Source organism: Neocloeon triangulifer, unplaced genomic scaffold, assembly GCF_031216515.1.
Source record: "Neocloeon triangulifer isolate White Clay Creek 2 clone unplaced genomic scaffold, ASM3121651v1 ptg000012l, whole genome shotgun sequence".
Lineage (NCBI taxonomy): Eukaryota > Metazoa > Arthropoda > Insecta > Ephemeroptera > Baetidae > Neocloeon > Neocloeon triangulifer.
Genome location: NW_026775554.1, coordinates 19,594,166 through 19,619,560, shown reverse-complemented (window position 1 = coordinate 19,619,560; position 25,395 = coordinate 19,594,166). Strand labels below are relative to the sequence as shown.

Sequence of the window (25,395 nt, the reverse complement as noted above, 5' to 3'; positions counted from 1 at the left end):
TGCATGATATTAAAAAAAAATAATAATAATTATTAAGCAGGAATCAACAATCAAATTATTTTGGAATTGCCGCAGCAAAAAATAATAACAACAGCAACCCGTTGCGGTGCGTATCTTTTTATATTTATAAATAATATTTAATTTTTTCTATTCACCCGATTTTACCTTTCAGCCCACTTTTACATAAAAAATGTGATTCACAGTTAAAAAATTATCGAAAATTTGATCACATAGCACTCTTAAAATTTTTTGATGCTTTGCTATACAATACACCTCCTGTATAATTATCGATGAATGGTTTAAGTATTATGTTGTTAATCTTACTTACAATCATAGTAATCTCTTCTTTAATAATATTTTGTGCTTCTGCTTTAAAAAAAATTATTAATGAACACCAGTTATGCGCTAAATAGCTATATATGCTGCGTTTATGAATGTGCATGTAAATTTAATGAATTTTTCTCTAAAAATCCGTAAAAATCATCCACTGCAAATCATTTTAACTACATTTCCCAAAGTCTAGTAATAAAAATCCACTAGCTGTAGCAAACTAGATGATAGTTGACAGTAAAATAATGGAATCACCCACTCCTGACCCACTCTATATTTTGAAAGAAGACAAAAATTAAAAATTGGACTCTTATATAAAAAAAATTGCCGTGCACTTATTGAATTATGCTTTTTTTCTATTTCTTTTTTTATGCATTATTAAAAAAAATTAAATTAAAAGAAATAGGAATCAGACATAAAATTTTGCGCTAGCTGTAAGAACGTAAAAAAATATAAATAAATAATAATTAATATCAAATATTACACCTAAAAATAATTTTGAAATGAAATTGAACATTGAATCGTACAATACTTCAAAGACTAATAATTACGTTTATAAAAAATTTTAATGAATCTATCTAATCGTTCCGCTATGTTCATCCCATTTAATCTGCTACTTCTATTACTTATTCCAGCAGGAATACCAATACCAAGCTGATTGTAAATTTATCTATAACTTTAACCCATCTGATATACTTGTATGATTAATTAAAATAACTTTTCGATTTCAAAGAGCCACTAAATGTGCATTAGTGCGCATTACATCGGTGTTACCAACATATGCACGCCCATTTCCCGCGCTCTCATTGAAAAAGTTTTGGCAACGCAGCGCTAGCATGCGGGCGAGAGCCGAAGGAACTAGTATTGTGAAAATAAAAACAACCGGAGATCACTTAAGCTGACAGTTTCTCGTTCAATTTCAGGCGTTCTCACCTTTAATCAAAGTTAACCTGCGGTCAGGTGGAGGCCGACGTGTCCGGGAAGTGTCCCTGGAAAGTTTGAGCCTGCGGGCGGCACCGCGATGGCAAAATATCAGCCCGGATCGGTTTCCTTGGCATAGGTCACGTGACTAATTGGAAAATATTCTCGGTGCAAAATGGCTGATGAAGAACAGTGGTCGATGTGCGAAGACGGCTGTCTCAACGTGCACACCGACCCCAAGGCCATTATTTACCACCCCAACCTTAACGTCATCCTTCTGGTGTCCAACTCGCACGAGGTTTTCGTCATCGACGTCAACACAGGGGCCATCCTGCACCGCAGTTGCTACACGGGTGAGGCGCACACGTTTTGACACCCAAAGGCCGTCAACCCCTTTGCACAATTTTATTCAATGCTCGATTTGCCGACCTGGATCGGATTCAAATTCGGATTGTCACAATTGACCTTGTGCTAATTTTTGATAATTTTTCGAACGGTCCTTGGCCTCGAAAATCAAAGTTTTTTCTGCAAAAGGGGCGTGCCTCTGAAACCCGAGCAAAAGTGACAACAAAAATATCAAATTGCAGGTTCGTCTACGAGTTGTCTTCAGGGCGCGTATCTCTCAGGGCACGACAAGCTGCTGCTCACCGATGGCTGCAATGTCGGCCTCCGCAGTGATTATAGTGGTGTTCTGCTGCTGGACAGTATTCTGCAGCCACCTGTCATCCAAACGCAACAAAAAGTTCGAGTGGAGCTACCACTATCTGAGGTTTGCTTTCTTAATTATTTACCCGTATTTACCTGTAAATAAATTGATAATTAGTAAATGAAATCACAATATGTATGTAGAAAATCCTAAAGCTTTTAAGGCAAAGGAGGAAGTTTTTTAATAAAAATAAAAAATTGTTGCAAAAAAACTTTGTTCTAGATGTTTTCCTTGTTTTTATCTGTAAAAAAATTAACTTTTTTACAAATATGTTGTTCCTTGGTTTTACTCGCATTTGGTAACATTAATTATATTTCAGGCCCTCATTCTTCACAAGGCCCTGACACAAATGTCTGAGCTGCCTGGGGCAGATCAGTTCATCCACGAAGTCACCCAACAACTCTCGTCGCAGTTCCACCAGTCACAAAACCAGCAGCTCCCCAGCAGCAAGGCGGCAAAAGTAAAAAAAAATTTGTGGATCTGGAAAAAAATGCTTATGTAAAAAATTTCCAGTGGAGATTCATCAGTCTGGAAATGCCTGCCGGGTCTCTGTGGCTAGTCTGTTCTGGTCTCGCTCAGGAATTGAAACGGCAGGGTCGGCAAGTGCCTGCCATGACGGTGGCCTCTGCCCTTTGTGAAAGACTGAGCACCCTGGCGCACCAGGAGGCCTTCTCGTTGCTGGGCACGAGTGAGGGTTCTTCGACGCCCTACCGAGCGCTCATGTTCAGCGAAGCTGCTCGCAGGGCCACTTTCTCCAAATGGCCTCACATGAATTACAAGTAAGTTTTAAACAAAATTAACAATTAGTTATATTAACTGAAAATCTTTTCAGATGGGCATTGCCAGAACAAATGGCCCAGGCAGGGTTTTACCACCAACCAAACAAGATGGGTGATGACCGTGCATTGTGTTTCACTTGCAATGTGTGTCTGGTTTGTTGGGAGCCGACGGACGAACCTTGGTCTGAGCACGAGAGGCACTCGCCTTCGTGTCCTTTTGTCAAAGGAGAGCCCACACAGAACGTTCCTCTTTCAATTTCATATGCCACGCAGCCAGCAGTGAAAGTCTCATCCAGTTCAGCCTCTTTGCCGGTTGAGCATGTTGGTCCATCTTCAGCCAGGGACTTGATCGCTACTAGCTCCAAGCAGGGACAGATCACAATTTGGAATGTAGCCCGAAAGCTCAAGGTTTGAACTGTCCATAGGGGTTGTTGAATTTCATTAATATTTTATTTTTTTGGTTATAGGAGGAAGCTAGCTTTAGTGTGAATGCAAAGCACGAAGTGATTCAGGAAGCAGTGAGATACAAATTGGCAACATCAACTCCTAAATTGAAAGAGGCATGGACTGAGAAAAGTGAACTCTGTGATCAAGAAAACATAGTTAGCAGTGAAGGTGGGTTGATTTACTTTTAAATATAATTTTTAGAAATTAATTAATTTTTTATTATTTCAGCTACTTCCATTGAGGCAGAAGTAACTGCTCTTTGCATAGCCGCTCTAGAAAGGGAAAAACTGAGCAAATCGAGTTCATGCCTTGTGGTTGGCGCTCTCATGCATCATGGTGAGGGGACCTCATCCTCTATGGTGCAAGCAATGAATTACGCAAACCAGGCGTCCAGTTTTGAAGAAGAAGGCAAGGAAGATGCTTGCGCATATCTGTTAGTTTACGACCTGCACTACTCAGAACAGAAGCAGTCGGACAACAACAAAAACAACAAGGACGCTAAAAAGAACAAAAGCAGTCGACAGGATTTGTACACCGACTCAACCTTCCTAAATCACATTTTGTATGAAAACTTTGGTGTGCCTGTTATTGAAGACAGCAGTGCTGATGCGGACAGCATTGAAGACCCAGTAGAACTGCACCCTCCGCCGAACACCTCAGCAGTCAAGTTTGTTTCCGACAATTGTCTGCCTAGCATCCAACGCCCAATGGACATACCTGACGAAACTTTAGAGCCTGTTCTGCTCCAGTGCATCGAACTACCAGAAAAGGTGCGAAAAAGCATGGTGGTGACCAGTGTCCAGCCAACCCGTGACGGAAACCACCTCCTGGTGACCTTGGGAGTGCCCCAGGCCAAGGAGGCTGTGGCCTCGGCAGACTATCAAGGCGTCGAAGAGTGTCAGCTTATCAATTCAATTCAGAACTCGATTCACTCTATGTTGGGTGGAGAGGCAGACAAGAACACATGGGCTGCCATTGTGGGTAAGGGAGGGTCAATTGTCTTTGACACCAGTCAGACCATTGCATACAAACACATCGACTTTGAATCTGACGACAAGAGCAACCACTTTGGAGAAATTCTACTCGGAAAGGATGTGAAGAAGTTGGAAGAGATGCCCAAAGCTCAGGAACAACCTGACACCGCTGTTGAGCAGCAGCCCTTTGGCGCCGTTCTTCTGTATGCCCTTGACGGAACAGACAGAGTAGTGGTCGAGCAGCCTCTGCTTTGGAGGTTTTTGTCATCAAGTTCTATGCAAACTTTGCTGCTCCCATGTAGTGAGAAAGAAGGGGACGGTGATCTCAAAAGCAAAGAACCGCAAGGTCTGGCAGCCATCGTGTGCAGAGACGGCGCTGTTCGAGTGTTGGACATTGCCTCTCTAAGCACGGTTGCCACAGCAAAACCATCTCAGATGAACGCAAAATTCGTCTCTGCCACCTACTGCAATAGTAAGAACTACGAATTTTTTTTAAGTGATTGAAGTTTATTTATAACTTTTTTATTCCAGGCCTGGAGCAATTGTGTTTGTGCTCGGACGCTGGAAAGTTGCACTTCTTCACTTTGGCTGTGCCTGGAGCAGAGGTAAATTTACATATAAATATTTTTTTTCTAAACATTTTGCAATTTGTCATGGTGTTGGGATCTAAATTTGGGTTTGGGTTTTTGAGACATAAAATTATTTTGCATAATGTATTCAATTGATAACTATTTCTTCCACACTCGTAAGAATTAAAATTGACCTAAAAATAGAGCAAAATATGCTACCAACAGTTCAATTATTTGTTTGCGTGGGCTGCCTATTTTGAAATCGCCCAGTAAAATTTTCAGTGCCATTTCGGCCCTGATTCAGACACCATGGATTTAATATCGATTCAAATTTTAGCCTATCGAAGAAGAGTCTGACCAAATCCTGTACCTGAATTCTTCAAAAGTAGACGCCGTGGACTCTGCAATGCCTGGGACCTCCTCTGCAGTGGATCTTCTAGCATATCAGCCCACCACCCTGAGTAGTCTGCGAACAATGCAGCAGCTGACAAAGTGCGTCAACTTGACTCCTTGTTTTACTGCAAATGCACCAGCCTGCTGGAGTGAAATGATGCAGGCGCAGAAGCAGAGACGCCACCCACAACACCTACAGCAGGGGGGCGAAGAACTGCACCATACTAGGACCTGGAGACTTCAGCATGAAAAGTAAATTTATTTATCCAGTCAATGTTTTTATTTTATGTATCTTGAGCAAAAGTATTAAAATAACTTTTTTGAACTTGCAGCTCAACATGGGATGAGCATGTTTTTGAGCTCACCTTGCCTCGGAGTTGTTGCGTAGGCCACGTAGATGTTAAATTCTCCCTCCACTCTCTGCCTTCAATGGCTACTGAAATCCAAGTCACTCTCCTCAAACTTAACTCTTCGGGAATCGGCAAGAAAGATAAACCCGGTAGTCGAGCTGTCGATGATGGAATCAATTTTAAATTTTCTGGTATGTCAAGTTTGTGTTTATTTAATATTTCATTCATCAATATTGGTTTTTATAATAGGCAATCCTGTCACAAGTGAGGAGTACTCAAGTGAGCACAACACGGAAGTTTTGTGTGGTCCTGTTAATATGATGTCCTCCCTGGACTTGAGTGGATTAAGCGGCATTGTGACGCTCACAAGTCCTGCACTGCTCGTCACCCGCAGTCGTACCTTACTCATTCATATCAAAGCCATATTTGCACCTAGTGATAAATCAATGGTATGTTTAATAAAGTTACTACATCTTGGACTTATTTGTACTTAACAGAGTTCAAAAAAGGATGACAGAGCCGCGCTGAAGAGGGGCCGGACGGAACTGAAGGGAATCAAGGAGCAACTACTAAATGCAGACCAAAAGATTGACCTCAGCTACACACAAGCACCACCAAGACCAAGTAGCAGCTCTCAGAGCAAAAAGGAAATGAAGGGTTGTGATTACTTGCATGAAATTTCAATTACGATTAGAAGATCCTGCAGAACATCAATTCCAAATGAGAGGTAAGGTTTAAAAACATGTGAATATCTTAATGCTAATTCTAATTTAATAGGTCCCAAAGAAAGGGAATGGTCGAGTCTTTATCTTTCATCGAAAGGCTGATTGGAGCTGCCTGCCTGCAAGGGCCGGAGAACAACTCCATGACACAAAGCATAGCCCTAGACATTCTAATCTGGATTTGCTCAGTGAAACTAGCACGATACAGAGGCCCACAAATTGATCACCAAGCCAGTCAGGTGGAGTTGGTCCAGCTTATTGAGAAAAACATGGAATCTCTTGTCCTCAACTGTCTCTTACTTTCAAATAGAAGTCTGGCCCACAAATTTGCAAAACTCTGCGTAATTTGCAGCGAGTAAGAACATTTGAGTGGCATGTTAAGGTATAGTACTCAATCTCTTATTTATAGGGGTTTGAAAAATGCAATGGACTCTCCATCTCCCACCTTTGACAACACCCTTCTGAATGCTTTGCTGAATGCACTGCCTATGGTTCCAAGAGCTCAGTCGTCCGGTGCACTGCACTGGTTTTTCATGATGCTCAGTCGCAAGGCGCTGCTAAACCCAACCACCACTGGTCAAAAGTGCATGACCCTTCTGCAGCAAGTTGCAACGGAGCTTAGTTCAAGGAGCAGCCCAGAACACATGTTGCTCAGAACAAGGTTCGGTCTTTATGGATTGCCTCTGGAACCTCAGATTTTCGACGCTGAACTTCCACTACAGCAGTGCAAATCTTCATCTATCCCCTTGTCTTATGCCACAATTGTTTCTGGAGAGGCTAGCATGAACACCTATCAGAATATGGGTGAGTAGAAATTAATTTTTGTTTGTGTCAGAGGCACTTTTGAAATTGTCACTATCATATTTTGTTAAATTGTTATTTTATAACTTTAAACTTTTCCAGTCCTGTATAACGGACTTTATTTTATATATTGTTGCCTTATTATGAACAATTTATAATTTTCAGCACCAAGCAATGGCTTTTCTGAGCTGAAAAATATGTTCACTGGTACCAACATAGGAGCAAGTATGATATCCGAGAATCAAATGCGCGGCCTCCTTGAAACTCAACCTTTGCACTTCACTTGCCATGCTGCAAGCGACGGCACCAAATTGGAAGCGCTTCCCTCTTCAGACGGCATGTACATGAACAGTGTGTGGGAATCTGAAGGCTTTTCCTTCTCGGATATGCACCAGTCGGACGAAGAAAACTCGATTGGAAATCTGGCCATGCTCCCATGGCAGCAGTTGCTGTCACCACCCACACAGCAAACACTGGTCATTGAGCGGATGCACTCGGGCGCCAGACGCTTTGTGGTGCTCGACTTTGGCGCCACAGTTGCCCTGACCGATCTCTTCATCCCTGCGTGTCCTGACCTGGTGTCTCTGTCCATTGACTACTGGGTCAGTGCTGAGGAGACTGATGGTCAGCGTTTAGTGGTGGCCTCCGACATCGGCACCAAATCTCTCACCCTGAGTGATTTGCAGCCGCAGCCCCTGTGCCGCTACCTGAAGGTGACCACAATCGGGAGGTATGGAATGAGCACTGCCCGCTGCAGAATTCCCGTAGGTCAATTTTATGGACACATGGTGTTAGTTCCTCTTGAGAACTGTGATGAAAGTGTCAAGAATGATGACCAGCTGCACAAGCACTACCAAGCGATTTTGCAAGCGCTTATTGAAGACGCGCAGTGCCGACACAGTTTGGCTTCGGCCAAATTGAAAGGACTCCTGGCACCCTACTTGCAGGTAGAACAGTCTAGCATTTCTCACCTTTACAACTTCTTGAGACCAACGGTTGCTAACTCGATGGAGCACCTTGACGAACAAAAGATCATCAACGCTTATCAGGTAATCATCATCTAATTAAAAGTTAATACTTATTATTTAAAATAAGTATCAATTTTTAAATCATTACATACTTCAGTTGAAAAATTTAAATTGTTTCAATCTCGAACAAATCATAACTTTTTTATTCTCTTTAGGAATGTATTGCTTTTCAAAGACAACTGAGTATTGTGAGGCACGTCCTCAGCAGACTGAGATCAGCTGCCTCCATGGAGCCCCGCTATTTGGACAGCAAAGCGCAGCAGGTTCTTAGTGAGGCCTGCACTGACAAGTTAAGAATCATGTCAGACTGCCTTTTAGACACTTTGTTAGGAATCGCCCATGAGTCAGGATCAAATAGGGTAAATTATTCTTCTTAAATTCAAATTCCCGAAATTGATTTTTTCTTTTTTTTCCAGGGTCTTGCCCTCCAACTGAACCAAAAGTCGTGTTTAGACCTGTTTCAACCTCTCTGTGTGGGAACAGAGTCACACACCCAACTTGCGGCATGCTCCCTTCTTGTCAGGGGATGCGGCCTGCAGCCATGGTGGGGAGATTTTTTGGCTGACAGCCTTGTTCAGCTTTTCGGATCAGGGCCCCTTGCTTCAATTTTTCCATTGGACAGGTAATGTTAAAATTAACCTATTATCTTTTTTTTTAAATTTATCATTCATTTATTTACTAACAGGGTATTCATGCTGCTCACTTATTTGGGAAGAAAGTCCCTCCTCAGCTCACCAAAGAGTAGTGTTTTGGAAAGTGTTTTGCTAGCTCTGGGAAAACTTTTGAAACCCATTCACGAAGCTAAAGGATACAAAAAAGCGCAACTGGATTTGTCACTCATTGGATGGCTTCTGCTTTATTTATCTTCCTGTTTAGACGTCTGTCTTCCCGAGGACAAATCAGATCAAGGTACTTCTATTTCAATGCAGTAAATCTGAGATAGTTATGCAAAATGCTTTTCTTTGTCAGGTGCAAGCAGTGCTGGAGCCAATCCTGGTGGCAGCAACCGCTGGACTTTCATTCAAGGCTACGAAGCCATGCAGAAACACCTGGCCAGCTGGAACAAATCTTCGTCCAGCAGATGCTACAGTAGGAAACTTCAGAAACGCCTCATGCACCACTCGCAGCAGTTAAAAGAACTTGAAGCTGCTAAGAAAGCGTACCAGTCGTCCACTCAAGCTCTCTCGGCACTTTCGACGCAAGCGGCTACATTGTCTAGCAAATTGGAAGCTGCTCTCAAAGCGCAGGAGCAATTTTTGAAAAAGACTGTCCAACAACACACTTTGAAAGTAAATCATTTTCTGCTCATTAATATTGGTATATTAACAAATTTTGGCAGCAGCGATGGAGGGAAATGTCCCAAGCTTGGAGGATGGAACGGGGCTCTTCAGAGGCTGGCAGCAGTTTGGGAGGAGCAGGATGCTCAAGAATTTCCGAAGATCCAACAGAGTCTTATCCTTACATTGGCCTTTTGCCTCAAGCGCTCAGCCTCCCGGTCGCTCGAGGACTGGTGTCCTTGATTTTAAACATGGACTTCACTTGCAATTCTGACCTCTTCCTCCTGGCCTGCAAGGTATCTAAACCTTATAAAAATTTAACTCTTAATTAAAATTGAAATTGAATAGGTCCTCTCTGGCATAATAAGTTGTGCTCGACCCTCAATCACCCTGAACATGCTTATGACCGATGACGAACTCCTGCAATTTGTTCAATTGGCTGTGAAGTGTGAAGGTGGCTCTCGGTCTCTCTGGGGAGGACCTTGGGTGTCTCACGCCATTTCGTGCCTCCTTCAGGATCTCTTGGAAGCAAGACCTTCTGGTCTTGAGATGAAAAGTAGAGATGCCAGTCCGAGTGATGACAGTCTCGAAGCCCCCCAGAGCGAGGCCACAATGGAAGGAGAAAGTCAAGATGACAGTGGTGAGACAATAATCAAGTTTTACATTACAGGTTTTAAATTTAAATTTTTTAGTAGTAACTGGGTCAAGTGCGGAACCAACGAAACCTCTCGACAACATGAAAATGCCATCTCTGCTGGAGTCCGAGGATAGTGAGCTAGATGACACTCTGGAGGATATTTGGATTCGTGGCAAATACTTGCTGAGTCGTAAAGGAAGTACTCAGCGTACGGTACCAAGCATGTCTTCAACGTGAGTGGACAAAAATTAATTAAACCTTAAGGAGTGAAATTATTTGTTAAGAATTAGTACTGCTATGGATGCCAGACTGGAGTTTGGTTTTGAGTGGAATTCAGAGGTGATTCTGAGGAGGCTGTCAACACAAAACACCCACAATTTGTCAGCAAGCATTTTGTCGTCTCTCCAACAAACAAAACACATACAGACTGCTGGCAGTTGGGACAATTCCCTAGTGCCAATGTGCCCAGACAACATAAGCCTCGGTGGAAGTAGCAACAGTGAAACAATGATGTCTAGTTGTTTTGAAAGAATATTCTGTGACCTTCAACTTCAGGTTAGTTATTTATACAAAAATAAATTAAATTAAAGCATTTAAATAAAATTCCTACCTGCAGCCGCAGTCTGTAAGTCTGGAACAAACTCTGCAGTTGTGGCACACGCTGGCGCAACAGAGTCCCACTTTTGATTCAACTGCCATTCCCATTCTCCAGTTGAACCGTCCTGCTGTTGTCGGACTGATGTCTGCTCTTGTTTGGTAACAGAAATCAAATTATCCTCAAACTTCAATCTTGATTTTTTTTAATAGGAGTCCAAATGTTTCTCTTTGTACCTGGGCTTTGGCCTTCCAATGCCTTACCCTTACCTCAAATCAGCCAAAGACTGATGACTGGAAAGTTAGCTATGTTATTGAGGACCCAAATTTCATCAGAATGCTGCGGAGATTCCTCTCGGGAGATGGAGCAGTTGACCATGTAAGAACTAAGAAATAAAAACGGATCCAAATTCTAAGCTTCTTTTTCAGGCTGGCTCTATGGTGTGTCAAAATCTGAACCAGCTCTTGGTGCGATTGCTGACCTTGTCTGAAATCGAGGACTTCTCCAGCTCATCCACAATGAAAGAGGAAATGCTGAAGCTCCTTTTGGAACTTGTGTCTCCACACGGAGCCATTGAGTTGAAGCACGGACCACTTGACGCTCAGTGCACCCTTCTCGAGTTTCTTCTCAAACTCAACTACGAAACAGTCAACTTGGCTATGCTAAAGAACCTCTGCGAATCTGTCAGCAGACTGGTCTACTGGACTTTCCAAAACACGCAAAATGTTGAGTGTCGCAAGTCCTCTCATGACTCTCCAAATGCAAACTCCGCATCAAGGTGTTTCGGCAGTTTGTTTTCCTCAGTGCTCGGAACAGAGCCACCAGTTAATAAAAGGGCAAATAAAAATGCATTGGAGTGCAACTTACTCACCCTGACAACAAAACTCATTCTTTCAACCACTGTAATAATGATATATGGTACGTTGAGAAAAATTTAATGACAAATTCTTGTAGGGTTGCAAACATGACAGTGCAAATAGAGACGGCTTGAGCAGCAAATCTGACGAGGAAAAGGAAAGCTCTAAAGTCGAGTCTCCCGTCAAAGCAACAAGCCAAATTGATTCAAGTGAGTTAAAAATTTAATATTGAAATTAAAAAATTTCTTGTGCATTTTTCCAGTTCTTGAGGACGAAGCAAGCATCATGAGACTGATGACGGCTTTGGCCAACTGCAACATCAACACCATGGCCTTGGCTTTTGCTCCTAACATAGACCTCTCTTTGCTAACCATGCCTGACTCTTTGGTCAACATGGGCAATGACGCCAGTAGCGAATCAGCAGGTGACGCAGTGCTCAACCTGCTCATCACCCTGGCAAAAAACACATCCAAACCTGAGCTTATCATGAAACCACTTTTGAACTACATGAAGTCCTCCTTCAGTGGAGCTGTTTTGCAACTCTCGGAGGCTCTTCTCTGGTTCATCCTCAAACTTGTCTCGGTCGAAAAGTGCCTTGGGTTGTTCATCAAGATGGGTGGCATCAAAATTGTGTGCCAGAATCTTGTACGTAGCTGCTCGTCTGTGATCAACACGCAACCTAGCCTGGTCTCGATGGTCATGCAGCACTTGTACCGTAATACTCCGGTGGCACCGAGCAAGAAAGGCGCCACTCAGCTTGAATCTGTCAATGGCATGTTGAACTTTGCTCCGCTGGGCGTGATTTCCTCAAGCAACTTGACCACTCAGCCAGCAGACAGTTTGCTCCAAGCGTCACCTCCACATCGACGTGCTAGGACACCTGCCTGGTCATACCACTTCTACCCCGATGAGCACTGGGTTGACCTTACCATCAATCTGCCTTGTTCAGTGCTACTAAAAGAAATTCAAATGCTGCCACATCTCACATCTTTAGCAAGTGCGTAAACTTCATTGATTTTTTTATTTTATATTAATTTAATTCGCTTGATTTATACAGCTTGCCCATCGGCCGTTGCAATTGAGATAGCGAGAGAGCCGGGCTCGGCCTTCTTCCCAGTCTGCTCGCCAATCAACACAAGTTGCCTCACCTTTGTGAGTCTGCGACTCCCTGTACCTGAAGTTGCCGGATCCGTGCTTATCCGTCTATACAAGCCCAAAGACTCTTCGAATATTGGCCTCTCTCAGATTCGTCTGTTGGGCTCGACCTCATTTGGAGACAACTTCACGGTGACCAAAGGAAATGTGATGACCACCAACAATGACCAAAAGGACGAGGAAACACTCACAAAGACTAGGTAAATTATATAGAAAAAAATTAATTGTAATTAAAATTTCCTTAAATTAGCTTCGGCTGGCTCCGTTTGCTGTACTTCACAATGGTGATGTCTCCACCAAGCTCGCCGATGCTTAAAGAAGTTGTTGCTGCGGCTGCTGAAAGTGAGGAGGAGTTGCTGGATGCATGCTGTGCACTTCTGTTTGTGCCACCTCCTGCCTCCCTTTCACCTAGTCTGGAAAGAGTCCTACTCTACCTCGGCTTGCACAATTCGGAACTTGGTTTAAAAGAAATCAATTTGTTGCTCCATCACACAAGAGCAAGTGAAATGCAAGGTAGGTCTAGTTTCGACTTCATTAGGTTCTGGTTCTCATTGAAGATTTTAAGGATTTTTGACAGAAGGAGACTCATCGCACCAGTCCGTGGTGGAGTTGCTTGCTCACTTGTGTCTCACTCAGGATAGCAGCACGCACCTCAGAGTAGCAGCCTTACTAACATGGCTGAAAGACATAGCAGAGAGCAATATTAAAGTCAGTTTTATAGAAAATTAAAGTAAAAACTTGTTCTGACAAGAGTTTTTAAATTATAGCAATCTTCGAGTGAAAACTGTGATAAATGCTATCCATCGGGAGTCTACATTCATGCAAGTGCTGCAATTTTATGGGCTAGCAAGGAAAAAGAAGTTTCGTATGACCTTCCTGCTTTAATCACAGGCGAATTACCAAGGTTTGTAATAGAAAACAATTAAGTTTTTTGTAATCATTAATATTGCTTGCAGTATTTTGTACGAGTGGTCAGCCAAACTACCTGAGAGCGGGGCTTTAAAGAGAGCAGTTGACTGTGTTATCTGCTCGCTCTGCTACATCTCCCCACAGATTTTCTCTGATCTGCTCACCAAGATTGGAATTGAGTCTTTGGAATCAAGAAATGTCACAAGAGACACAATTTTGACTGAAGGACAGCTTCTGACTATTGCCATGGCTTGTCAGTCTCCAATGGCTGTAGACAGATTCCTCAACTCTAAGCTGCCCATCTTCTTGACCAAATGCATCCTTGACTGGTGCCACGGAAATCAGGCTGAAAAAGCTTCCAGAAAAAATCAAAAGCTCTTCTGCAGCCATGGTATGCATACTTAAAACCATGTTTTAATTTCCGCAAAATTTATTTTTGTATGTACAGGTGTACTTTCAACTGAAGGAGTTGCAGTTGTTCTTAAGTTTTTCGCTGACATCTGCTGTGAAGGAAAAATTAGAGACTGGCTCGGATCTCCCGAAGGCTCAGAATTTTGGCTTCCCCTGCTTTTGAAACTGTGCAACGAACGGCAACCTGAGAGCAGCAAGCTCTCGTATGTTACCTTTCAACAAAACTTTATCCTGTATAATTATGTTATCAATTTAGGGAAGCACATGCCAACGTTCAGTCTGCCACTGTCATGTTCCTGTCACAGTGCACCACATTCCACCCAGAAAATCAACACCTGCTCTGTTCAGTTCTCTGCGAAGTGATTCGACGCCAGCAAAGTTCTAGTCAAAGTAATTATCATAATTTGTGACAAATCAAAATAAATAATCATTCAATGTATTTACAGATCTCAAATTTTTGCATGGACTGTCTGGATTTACCAGAAGACTGATCCTGCAGCTCTTGCTGGAGAGCGAGAAAATCTTGGTCTCCATCAAAGCAGACTGCACCTTGAACCAATGTCCGGTGAATGCAACCCGGCAAGCATCGCGTCATCCTCGTCATGGCACCGGCCATCAAAATCAGTTGCTGATGCTGCGCTCGCAGTCAACATGTGCCGACATCTTGAAACTAATGACAAGTAAATTTTAATTTATAATCTAAATCCACTTTACTTATGAAAAATTTTAGTTCCAGCTTCAGTTGTTCCTTCGTCAGACCCAAAAGCCGAGGCCAGCCAGGATTTGAAAGTGAGCTACTGTGACCCAAACATGAGCTACCCTGACCAAATGTCTGTTGCTGCTGGCGTCACTGCCCAGGACAAGAGGGCCAAGGATGCAAGAAATGCAAGTTCAGCAGCTGCATCGAGTCAGGCCAGCGTTCTAGCAGGCTCGGCCATGCTGGCAGCCAATTGCTACTGCTTGCACCACAGAGCGTGGCCCAACCAAACCCTGCCCGTCCACCTGACAATGTCCAACCTTCTGGCCGCCTTGAGATTGAGCGGCCACTCACTGAGCTCTCCTGGCTTGACTTTGACCTTGAATTACCTAAATACAGGTGGGACTAAGCTCTTAAGCTTCATTATTTTTTTTATCAATAATTCATTAAATTTTCCATATTGATTTTCTTCATTTCTAGATGCTGAGAAAATGGACTTTGCAGCACCATATCAAACAATTTCTACACCTCTGCAAGTTTTTGCCCAGATGGGAGGATTGGCGCTTTTGGCCAAACACCTGCCCTTGGTTTACCCACAAGCGCTGAAAATTCAGCCTCCAGAAGTTGCTAAAAATCCATCTCCAGACCCAGTAGACGCTGATTGGGTCAAGGTTGAGGTTTCCGAAGACTTCTTAGACGTATGTTGAGGATAAATATTTATTTATTTAAAGATCATTTCATGCCAAAATAAATTCATTTAAATTTTAGTCATATTCGCTTAATGAATTTTCTCAGGATTTGGAGGAACCTCTTCCCATTTCAACATCTGCACCAAAAACTGGCAATGTTCATCCTTTGGTTACACCCTCAGTGCCTCCCCATTCTCTAGTTGCATTTGGACTCTTCCTGCGCCTCCCTGGCTATGCAGAAGTCCTCTTGAGAGACAGGAAGAAGGCGCAGTGTCTGCTGCGTCTGGTATTAGGCGTTTCTGACGACGGTGAGGGAGGAGAAATTTTCAATTCTTCGGTGGCGCCTTCCCTGCCAACTCTACCCTTCCAAGTGCTGAGAGAATTGTTCGACTCGACGCCTCTGAATTCCGACGACGGCCTTTTGCTGCGAGCAGCAACTTTGGAACATGGCGCCATTCATCTTCTGCTCAACTGCCTGGCCCACTTCACACACCACACTGGCACCAAAAGCCCCGTCCAGTCCGAGTCCTCAAAGCCCTCCAACGGTGCCGATCGGAGATCAAAAAAGGCCCCTGATGACAAGAGTCACCTGTACTGGGCCAAGGGAACAGGGTTTGGAACAGGCAGCACTCAACAGTCGTGGAATGTGGAACAGGCCTTGCAGAGGCAGAAGGGAGAGGAGGAGTACGTCACTGTCCTGTTGCAAGTGCTGGCGAGTTTCATCAACCCACTTGGTGCAGTGCCGGCGCACTTTTACTCTGAAGATGAAAGCAGCAGTGAGGGAGAAACTGAGAGCAAGGAGAGATCACCTTTGCCAGCCTCTTTTCCAATGCTGCTCAGCCAGTCCTGTCTGCTTCCGGCTGTTTCTTCTTACCTGAGAAATGATTCAGGTAACTTACATTTTTTTTATAGAAAATATGTATTAAATTTGGTGAAATTTTTATAAGTAGTCAAATCAATGTTCAAAATATGAAAATATTACTCAAAATTTAACAAAATAATTTCCCCCTTTAGTATTGGACATGGCGCGCCACATTCCGCTGTACACGGCTGTACTCCAGCTACTGAGGGCAATGGCATTCAGTCCTCAGCTGGCCAACTTGTTGCTACCCTCTCCAACCTCGAGCGGTCGCATGGAAGATCTCTCAGTAGTGTGCCTTTTGACCAAAATGAAGTCCTGTGTGGACACTTATGCCTCAAGACTGAAAGGAGTGTAAGTTCTTTACATTTAAAATGCCTCCGAAACTTTCATTTTTATTTTTTGTGTACAACAGGAAACCCAAAAAGGCTAGCAAAACTAGAAAGCATGCTTTTGCAAACTTGAAACAGCAGGAGGATGAAACAGACCAACAAGACGAGGAGGGTCTTGCCCAGTTGATTCCAGACATTCAAGAAACTGCCAATTTGGTCCAGGTATTTGAAAAAAAAAAACAATTTAGAGCATGCAATTAATAAATTTATTTATTTCCAGCTTGCTACTGAAAGGCTGGTTATCGAAGATGATTTTGGAAGTGGCAGCCAGAGTGACATTGGAAGCATGGAAAAACCACTCCAAGTGTCTTTGGAAGAAAAATACCTGGAAATCATGAGAAGATTGAGATTTGGTTAGTATACATTTTATATTACTGTAACAAATTTAACTTTTAATACGTAAAATTAGACTCATTCGAGATGATTACGGAAAATGAAGAAGCAAACGGCTTCCGATTTGTTGTCGCTTACCACTTTGAGCCAAACATGCGAGCTGCTGGAGACAGATCTCTGCCGTCAAGAGTGAAAAGATTGGCCCAGGAAACAGTGACGCTGTCCACCTCTCTACCGTTGTCTTACAGCAGCTCTGTTTTTGTCCGTTGCGACACAGACCGAATGGACATTATGAAAGTCCTGATCACCGGCCCTGCCGAGACGCCCTATGCCAATGGATGCTTCGAGTTTGACGTTTTCTTTCCACCAGACTACCCGTCATCACCAATGCTCATCAACTTACAAACCACAGGCCACCAAACTGTGAGGTTCAACCCTAACTTGTACAATGACGGCAAGGTCTGCCTCAGTGTGCTCAACACCTGGCATGGCAGACCTGAGGAAAAATGGAACGCCCACACTTCAAGCTTCCTTCAGGTAAAAAAATCTGTTCTTTTGCAGCAGAGCGTTTAATTAAAAACTCTTTGAATTTAACAGGTTCTAGTCTCCATTCAGTCACTGATTCTTGTACCAGAACCCTACTTCAATGAGCCAGGGTATGAAAGGTCAAGAGGCACACCTTCAGGCACCCACAGCTCCCGAGAGTACAACTCGAACATCTACCAAGCGACGGTCCGATGGGCCATGTTGGAGCAACTGAGACAGCCAAGTCCTTGCTTTAAAGAGGTAAATACAAAAAAAATATTATAATTATTTCAATAAGCTTATTAAAAAATATAGGTGGTTCACAATCATTTCTGGTTCAAACGTCACGAAATCGAGCAACAAATTGATGGATGGATCAAAGAACTGGACAGTCAGAGCAGTGACAGGAGAACAGGGAGAGCAATCTCGGTCAACTCCGTTTCACTCAAGGTGTGTAGGAAAAATATAATTTAAAACAATTACAATTATCACTTCATATTATTTTTTAAATTTTAATTTTTTATTAAAATATATTTTCTTTTCATAACTAAAGACAAATTTTTTTTTTAATTTTGCAGAGACACTACCGTCAACTGAAGGAGGAACTGGCAAACTTGAAAGCGCCTGCTGGACTGGAAGATTTGGCCCTGGCCATGGAGCAGCAGCACCAGCAGCAGGCAATCAGCTGCAGCCCCTCAACTTCAAAGGAGAGCACAATGGAACCACTCCCTGGTGAGCCAACCACCCCTTCGACTCCCACACCCTCGAACCCTCCAACACCCACTGGAGAGCAGTCCTTGATGCCCAACTCGGTCTACGACCCCGAGTTGGTGCAGCATGTCTGAGTTAGTCGTATTGTTCTTACAATTTCCAATAAAACCGCCGGCTTAAGTTAAATGCATTTCCTCACAATATACAAATGTGTATGATGGTCAAGAGCCTGCCAACGTAAATAGGAAGTCGCAGGTCGCCCGTTCACTTTAAGTAGCCACTGATTTTTTTCTTGCAATTCAAGTGCCAAGGCTCTTGACAGACTGATGTCTTATTTTTACGAACAGTTATGAGTAAAGTTTTCATTGCAACTCTTTGCCCCTCATCATTGTTTCCGCGTTTAGAGAAATCTGTTTTTGATCAATTGATGGTTGTTATTAAAAGATGACAGAAAAGATTAAGATTCATCATCTCGGCTGCAAATATTTATAAACTTAGATCCAAGATTGGACAAATGTCTGCAGAGTTGATGATTTGCATACTGATGTAAGGATTACTGTTGTGTTGTAAATAAAATCTTACCTCCACTGTAAGAATAAAATTACTTTTGTTTAACAAATCATAATCAACTTTTTTAATCAAGTTCAAAACACCTGCTTCCTTAAAATTATTATAGGCGTTACTTCGGCGACCTTGTGCAGTCCCCTCAGGTTGTTTTTGAAGATAAAATATATGCCTGGTCATTTCACAGCTGTGCGCATTACTATAGAAGGTCTCCCAAACTGCGCATTATAAAAGCATCATTCCAGTTGTGTGGTACAGCAAGTTTGTTTTAAAGTAGGAAGCTATCTTATCTCTTTTTAATTGCTTTATTTTTTATTATCTGGGGTCCGTATATGAAGGGGTCAGTCTGACAAAACAAGAGTCTTGTTCTTGATCATTCGTGCGTGAAGATCAAGAAGCCGGACCATGGACCCGATTATGCTTACGGTTGCCCTTGCGGTGCTCTTCGTAGCTCTTATTTACCACTGGGCCACTCGCAATTTCAACTATTGGAAGGATAGGGAGATCGAGTTCATCCCACCTGTGCCCTTCTTGGGCTCGATATGGTCTGTATTGACCCTGCGTGAGCACATGGGACAGTTCTTCTGGCGCATGTATGACAAGTACAAGGGTGATCATCAATTTGTCGGATACTTCCAGGTATTAATAAAATTTCCAAAGAAAATTTTTTTTTTAATATTACATTTTATATTATTCTAGAGTAATTCCCCTGGACTTATTGTGACGGATCCAGAGCTTGTAAGAAGTATCATGATTAAGGATTTCTCACATTTTGTCGATCATGGTTTTGAGGTATGAGATTTGACTGTAGAGATAAAATCTATTAAAACTAATTTTTAAAGATTGATGAAGAAGTTGACCCAATGCAGTCGAGAAATTTATTCAACATGGAAGGCCAGAAGTGGAAGGATATGAGAAGCAAACTGTCGCCGACCTTCACCTCTGGAAAGATAAAAGGATTATTCCCTCTCGTTGAAACTTGCGCCAAAAACTTTGAAAATTATATGCGCGACCACCAGAGAGAGAATATTAATATTAAAGTAAAAATATTTATATTATAAAGTACTATATAAAAATTTATTACGTCTAGGATTTACTGGCAAGATACACAACAGATATAATAGGTTCTTGTGCCTTTGGGCTGCCAGTGGACTCAATTAAAAATCCAGAGGATAAATTCAGAGTCATGGGAAGGAAGATTTTTGATATCGACTTGATTCAGGGCTTAAAAAATGCGTGCATTTTCTTCCTGCCCAAAGTATAAATTTTTTATTACTTATTGATTACAGATTAATTTTTTTCCCTCAAAACAGGTTACAAAATTTTTTAGGTTTACCTTTTTCCCTATGGAAGTGACTCAATTCTTCCGCAAGTTGGTTAAAGACATTATTGACCAGAGGAAAAAGAGTGGAAACACGCGGAAGGATTTCATGCAACTTCTAATTCAGCTCAAGGAGCACGGAAAAGTTGCTGTAGAAGAGGGCGAAACGGAGGAGTTGGAAACGCATGAACCAAGCTCCATTGAAAGTACAAGCTTAGCTAATAAATTGAGGTTTTTGAACAGTGCATGTAAAAATTTTGACAGATCTGACCGACGACGACATTGTGGCCCAAGCGGTTGTTTTCTTCATTGCTGGCTTCGAAACGTCCTCTTCGATGCTGACCTTTGGTATAATGGAAATGGCTCGGCACCCAGACGTTCAGCAAAGAGCTCGGGATAACATTGAAGAAGTTTTGTCCAGGCATGGTGGAAAATTGAGTTATCAAGCGCTGCAGGAAATGACATATCTTGATTGGATTATTCAAGGTATTTAAAGCACTAATTTATTTTAAATATCGGTATAATAAAAGTTAAGCGCAAATTGTGATAATATATTTGTCAAAAAAGCTCAAATTTTTCTTTTTTTTCAGAGGCACTTCGCATGTTTCCTCCTCTGCCCATCATGAACAGAGTGTGCACAAAAAACTATGTCATTCCCGGCACAAAGACCTTGATGGAGAAGGGTACTTTGGTGGTGATTCCCACTTGGGCTATGCAAAACGACCCCAAGTACTTTGAAAATCCGAGAGACTTTTACCCTGACCGGTACGAGGACGAGAATTTGCTGAAAAACAACTTTGTCTACATGCCGTTTGGAGAAGGACCGCGCCAGTGTATTGGTAAAAAAATATACTTTTTTAAATTATTATCTAATAATTTTTAAAATTGTTACATTTTATTTCTTTCTATTTAATAGGAATGCGTTTTGCTAAAATGCAGTCGAAACTTGGTCTGTACTCGATTCTGCGCCACTTTGAAATATTGGAAAGCCCGAAAACTGCATACCCGCCTGTTTGGGACCCCAAGCTGTTCCTTCTGTCAGCCACAAACGATATCTTCATTCAATTGAAATCAATTTGAGTTTTATAAATTCTCTTTAAAATTTTTTCCAAATCAGGAATAATTATGTGGTTGTTGGTCCAATCTTTTGATATTTTTTCAAACAATATATTATTTCAACTGATTTCAACCAATTTTTTTTTTATAAAATTCAAAAAATATATTTTACAAAAGAACGCAAAAATAAATACAATTGTTTAAATAACAGGAAAATATGCACAAATATAACAATTAAACAAAATTGGTATTTTTAAGTGACATGGTTGTCTTTTAGGAAGAATATCTAAAATTATCAGCACTTTTATTTTTAATCCTATTACCTTAATTCTTCAGATCAACATATAAGATGTACATATTTATTTACAATATTTTAAAATTTATTTTTTTTCTATCATTTTATATAAATTTGTTTAATCAATTTTTGTATTGCTGAAAATTATCACCGGTTTTATAAACAAAAATAAAAATAAAAATTTTTCAACTTTACAAGTGCATAATACATTTTTTGGTGCCGAAAAGTTGGCGTGAGTATTGTGCGGTGCGGGAGGCAACCAGATGGAAAGGCGCAGGCGAGGTGTTGCTTTCGGGTGCTGCCTTCGTGCGGGCGGCGGCCGAGGCGTGTCAGTGTCCCGGACGAGGCCAACACGTGCAGACCATGGAGTGAGACCGAGCGGCAGTCAGTGGTGCTCGTCAAGTCGGTCGATTCGTTTCGTCGCTCGCTGTTTATTCGCACTCCTATTAAAAAGAAGCAAAAGAACTTTCAAAAGCCGGCCGCTTTTCATTCAGTGCTCGCTCGCGTTCTGAAAGTAAAGAAGCAGAAGAACCCAAAACACACCAGAGGGGACACAGGACCGAAAATGGGCAAGAAAAACTCCAAACTAAAACAGGACACCATCGACAGACTCACGTCCGAGACCTACTGTAAGTACCAATTTATTTTTTTCTTCAGAAATTTACAAAAATCTGTAAAAATTTAAATATTTTTAGTAGCAACAATTTAGAAAAAAATAATATTGAATTTATTCTATTTTGGAAATTTTATCAGCATTTGAGTGTGTATGTTTTTTTTTTATCTAAAGTATAAGTCAAACAAGTGCATATTGTTTGAATAATTATTGTCTCCCTCGCTGCTGATATGAAATTATCATTGAATATTTTTTAACCGCGACGATCAAAAGGTGCCCTTGAGTATCAATGAAGCGTGGCCCAATTTGACGTCAACCAAGTTTCACGCGCTCCGAAATAATCCCGTGCTACACTCTGTTCGAATAATAACGCGAGATTATTTTGCTACATTTAAAACGGCTTTTGACGTCACATGAATGTGGTTTCGGTCACGCTTGGATACATGAATCGCGATCAATTTATTATTATTCTGCGAAATTCGCAATTAATCCAACCATCGTGCGTGTGCTCAACGGGTTAAATTGGAACTGATCGAAATTCGTTTTACCGAGAGTCAACTTTACCGGTTAATTTCGGGCGTTTAATTTGCCTCAAATATTACACACGTTTTACTTTATAATTTACTCATTAAAAGCGAAACCGAAACAATGAAAAAGTGGTAAAGTTAAAATTATTACAATTTTGTCGATAATATAAAAAAAATTGATAATCTATTAAAAGAATGTAACTTTAAAAATCTGAGTCAAAATGCTTTAATTTAGTAAGTCTAAAATTGTAAATTGTGTTTAAATTTTAAATGAAATTTACGTCCTCTCTCAATACAGAATTCCAACCCATACATGAATTATTAAAATTCCTTTCTCTTTCATCGTGAATTGGAAGCAGAATTCCAAGCAAATTCTCATACCTGCAGAGGGATATATTTTTAGAGGAATTTGACGAGTTATTATGTTAGAGGCTTTTATTTTTAGTGCATTGATTTGAAGGCCGTGAACAAAAGTTACGAGTTTTATAGTTATGGAGTGTGGCGGCGACGTTTACTTTCTGGTTTTTATGTAGTTTTTCCAGTCCAGCGCACGCGATCGAGTTGAAACAATCTACGTTTTTAGCCGCGAACCAAAATAACAGAGAGAGCAGAAATACGTACCCCTCTAATTTGAATATCATTGACATTTCACAGAGCGAGCAAGAATATGCCAAGGAGCCAATTTGCATGAAATTTCCCTCTTTCTCTCCAGATGATGACTGTGTGTTTTCAGAGAATTCCGCCTTTATTTAAAACGCGGGAAATGTGAGCCGACGAGAAGTGTGAGCGCGCGCGTGTGCGTTTTATTTGCATTTCTCTTCGGTGACGTTGTTATTTGAGAATATGCCCGAAATTGAGCGAAAATTTGAGCCTTCCCAGCTTTAGGAATCTCGAATGTCACAAAAACTCGTGGGGGTTTCTCATTTTCTGCAGAATCTAAAAAAAAATATCTGGTTGCAAATTGTAGTTTGTAAATTAGAATCATTCTAATTACTTGTAAGATTTTTTTGCCTGTTCTTCACTGTCTGAAATTATCAAATGAGCATTATTAAATTCAAATGCAATTTGTACTAAAAAATAAAAAATACAAATTTAAATTGAATAAATTTGACCCCAAAAATTGGCGAATATTGTAGAAAAAAAAAACAGCCAAGACAAGACCAAATACGGTGAAATTTTTTAACCCTACGGCTAATAGCATTTTTTTTTCGGAAAAATTTGATGAATTTTAAAGAAAACCATTTTAAAATTCTATAAAGCTTAAACATATTTACAGTACGTAGATGCACGGAAAAAATTACTTACAACCTACAGCAATGTAAAAAATAAGAAATGCTGCGGAAAACTATTAATTGTTAAAAAATTATTAAGCTTTGCGCCATTTGATCTTCCATTTTAGCTTATACATATCTTTACAACCATTAAAATTATGGCAAAGGTTACACACAACAACATTTTTGCTTATTTTGCCAAAAATTTATATTAGAATTACTATAGCCTAAGTTGAGATGGAGAAAAAACATAAATATTTGTTTTTTTCATTTTTTTAATTTTTGATTCCAATTAATTTTTTTTAAATATTAAAATCAACATAATTACATTTTAGAATCAACCTAATTTTATATCAATTTATTTTGTATTAATTTTGACATAGTTGAACTAAATTTTAGATGAATACAAAAAAATCATAAATATAATTCCGCTCATTTCCAAACTCTATTTTTATTTTTCTCTCTTGGTGAGTAGTGAATAATTGGAGTAAACATGAAATTTAAGACCACTTGTCTTGATTTCAACAAACATAATAGGATTAAACAAGCACCCCTTGCAAGAAACTTTGTCTGTTACATTCAACATCCTTTTTTTTGCAACTTTTAACTAATTGGAAAGACTCGGGCCAGGCGCCGGAGCGGAGATTTATCATTAGGGGTCTCTCTCTAGTCGAGGTAATTGAATTTCACTTTGTGCCTCTCCCACGAAGAACGTTAGACGCGCGCATGTAAGGGCAATATGCAGTCCGAGTGATGTCATTAGCAGCCTCCTCGGTCGACGGCAGCTGAGAGAGAGAAAACTTCTCCAAATAATGGAAAATCAAATTACTTGTCGCTGCCGAAGCTTCGCACGCACGACGTCAACATGACGCTTTTGTTCGGTTTGGCACATTGGAAAGTAATTGACAATCGTGTTTCTCCCGAATCCAATCAGCAGAATCGAAATTTGAAGCTACAGGTTTTGTTGAAATACAATAAGTCTATGTTCAAATTCTCTTTTTTCGTAGTTATTTCAATAAAAATACAAAACTGCCTGAACTGCGAAACAGGTGGTATTAAAATTAATTAAAACACATTATTATCACAAAATTTTGATTTTTAATTGAAGAAAAAGTAATTAAGATTTAAATTAAATTCCAAAATTAAGAGAAGATATTTAAAAAAAAAACTATCTATAATCATTTTTCGAAGAAATTATCAGCCGCTATCAATAAAAACAATAATTGAATCAACCGGAATTCCATGAAAATCATAAATTTTGTTTTTATATAAATATCTTTAAATCTGTAGATTCTGAGGATGTTATTTTGAGAATAACTGCTTCAACGTTACTAATTGCAAGTCTCATAATTGCTATTGCCGAGTCTGTCTGCTACTCAAACGGATTAATTCAAGCAGTTTGCACACAACGCAAGCAGAGGCCAATTAATTAGCAGCCAACGAAACATTAGCTATAATTAGCGATAATTAGCCTGTGCTGAAAATATAACTTGCGAAACTCTCTCCTCATGTTACTGATGTTTCGCTTTAGACCATACAGTGTTCATAAAAACTCTTTTGAAAGTTTTGAATAAAAAAATCACGTTCTTTTTTTGAAAATTACGTGTGGTATTTCAATATAAGAAAATACGCACGGTGGCATGTTTTGGATTTTCAACTTTTGTGTAGATCTGGATAAAAG

General features: G+C 40.8%; 3 protein-coding genes across 3 annotated transcripts in view; all 3 read left to right on the top strand.

Annotated features, from left to right (window-relative positions):
- The first annotated feature begins 1,199 nt into the window (after positions 1 to 1,199).
- On the top strand, positions 1,200 to 18,708 carry LOC132198068 (baculoviral IAP repeat-containing protein 6). Its single transcript, XM_059621818.1, has 46 exons — positions 1,200 to 1,604; positions 1,839 to 2,020; positions 2,277 to 2,417; positions 2,471 to 2,736; positions 2,790 to 3,144; positions 3,204 to 3,351; positions 3,412 to 4,629; positions 4,689 to 4,762; positions 5,064 to 5,371; positions 5,452 to 5,660; positions 5,719 to 5,918; positions 5,967 to 6,196; positions 6,247 to 6,546; positions 6,601 to 6,995; positions 7,158 to 8,041; positions 8,176 to 8,379; positions 8,437 to 8,642; positions 8,706 to 8,929; positions 8,990 to 9,309; positions 9,360 to 9,593; positions 9,646 to 9,937; positions 9,990 to 10,167; positions 10,225 to 10,489; positions 10,551 to 10,690; positions 10,742 to 10,907; positions 10,958 to 11,431; positions 11,484 to 11,595; positions 11,649 to 12,383; positions 12,444 to 12,741; positions 12,792 to 13,054; positions 13,107 to 13,249; positions 13,309 to 13,445; positions 13,498 to 13,841; positions 13,899 to 14,064; positions 14,118 to 14,251; positions 14,308 to 14,541; positions 14,592 to 14,957; positions 15,039 to 15,256; positions 15,327 to 16,137; positions 16,262 to 16,460; positions 16,522 to 16,660; positions 16,719 to 16,851; positions 16,908 to 17,368; positions 17,429 to 17,617; positions 17,672 to 17,806; positions 17,935 to 18,708. The coding sequence occupies exons 1-46, from the start codon at positions 1,427 to 1,429 to the stop codon at positions 18,199 to 18,201; spliced, it is 13,275 nt and encodes a 4,424-aa protein (XP_059477801.1). The 5' UTR covers positions 1,200 to 1,426; the 3' UTR covers positions 18,202 to 18,708.
- Positions 18,709 to 18,866: 158 nt separating this feature from the next.
- Positions 18,867 to 21,135, top strand: LOC132198070 (cytochrome P450 6a2-like). Its single transcript, XM_059621819.1, has 8 exons — positions 18,867 to 19,270; positions 19,331 to 19,423; positions 19,474 to 19,671; positions 19,722 to 19,889; positions 19,945 to 20,158; positions 20,217 to 20,438; positions 20,543 to 20,791; positions 20,869 to 21,135. Exons 1-8 carry the CDS (start codon positions 19,037 to 19,039, stop codon positions 21,030 to 21,032), a joined length of 1,542 nt encoding a protein of 513 aa, XP_059477802.1. The 5' UTR covers positions 18,867 to 19,036; the 3' UTR covers positions 21,033 to 21,135.
- Positions 21,136 to 21,647: 512 nt separating this feature from the next.
- LOC132196423 (frequenin-1) overlaps positions 21,648 to 25,395 on the top strand; it is a 115,739-nt gene continuing 111,991 nt past the window's right edge. Inside the window, exon 1 of the mRNA XM_059619057.1 lies at positions 21,648 to 21,932. Coding sequence (XP_059475040.1) covers positions 21,869 to 21,932 — 64 coding nt within the window. The 5' untranslated portion in view covers positions 21,648 to 21,868. The remainder of the gene's footprint in view (positions 21,933 to 25,395) is intronic.

Excerpts from the sequence above, each read along its gene's own strand:
- LOC132198068 (XM_059621818.1), top strand. The coding sequence starts at position 1,427 with ATGGCTGATGAAGAACAGTGGTCGATGTGCGAAGACGGCTGTCTCAAC. Across the intron at positions 16,138-16,261 it reads TTACCTGAGAAATGATTCAG|TATTGGACATGGCGCGCCAC; the intron begins GTAACTTACATT and ends TTCCCCCTTTAG. Across the intron at positions 17,369-17,428 it reads ACACTTCAAGCTTCCTTCAG|GTTCTAGTCTCCATTCAGTC; the intron begins GTAAAAAAATCT and ends TGAATTTAACAG.
- LOC132198070 (XM_059621819.1), top strand. The coding sequence starts at position 19,037 with ATGGACCCGATTATGCTTACGGTTGCCCTTGCGGTGCTCTTCGTAGCT. Across the intron at positions 19,271-19,330 it reads AATTTGTCGGATACTTCCAG|AGTAATTCCCCTGGACTTAT; the intron begins GTATTAATAAAA and ends ATATTATTCTAG. Across the intron at positions 19,424-19,473 it reads TTGTCGATCATGGTTTTGAG|ATTGATGAAGAAGTTGACCC; the intron begins GTATGAGATTTG and ends TAATTTTTAAAG.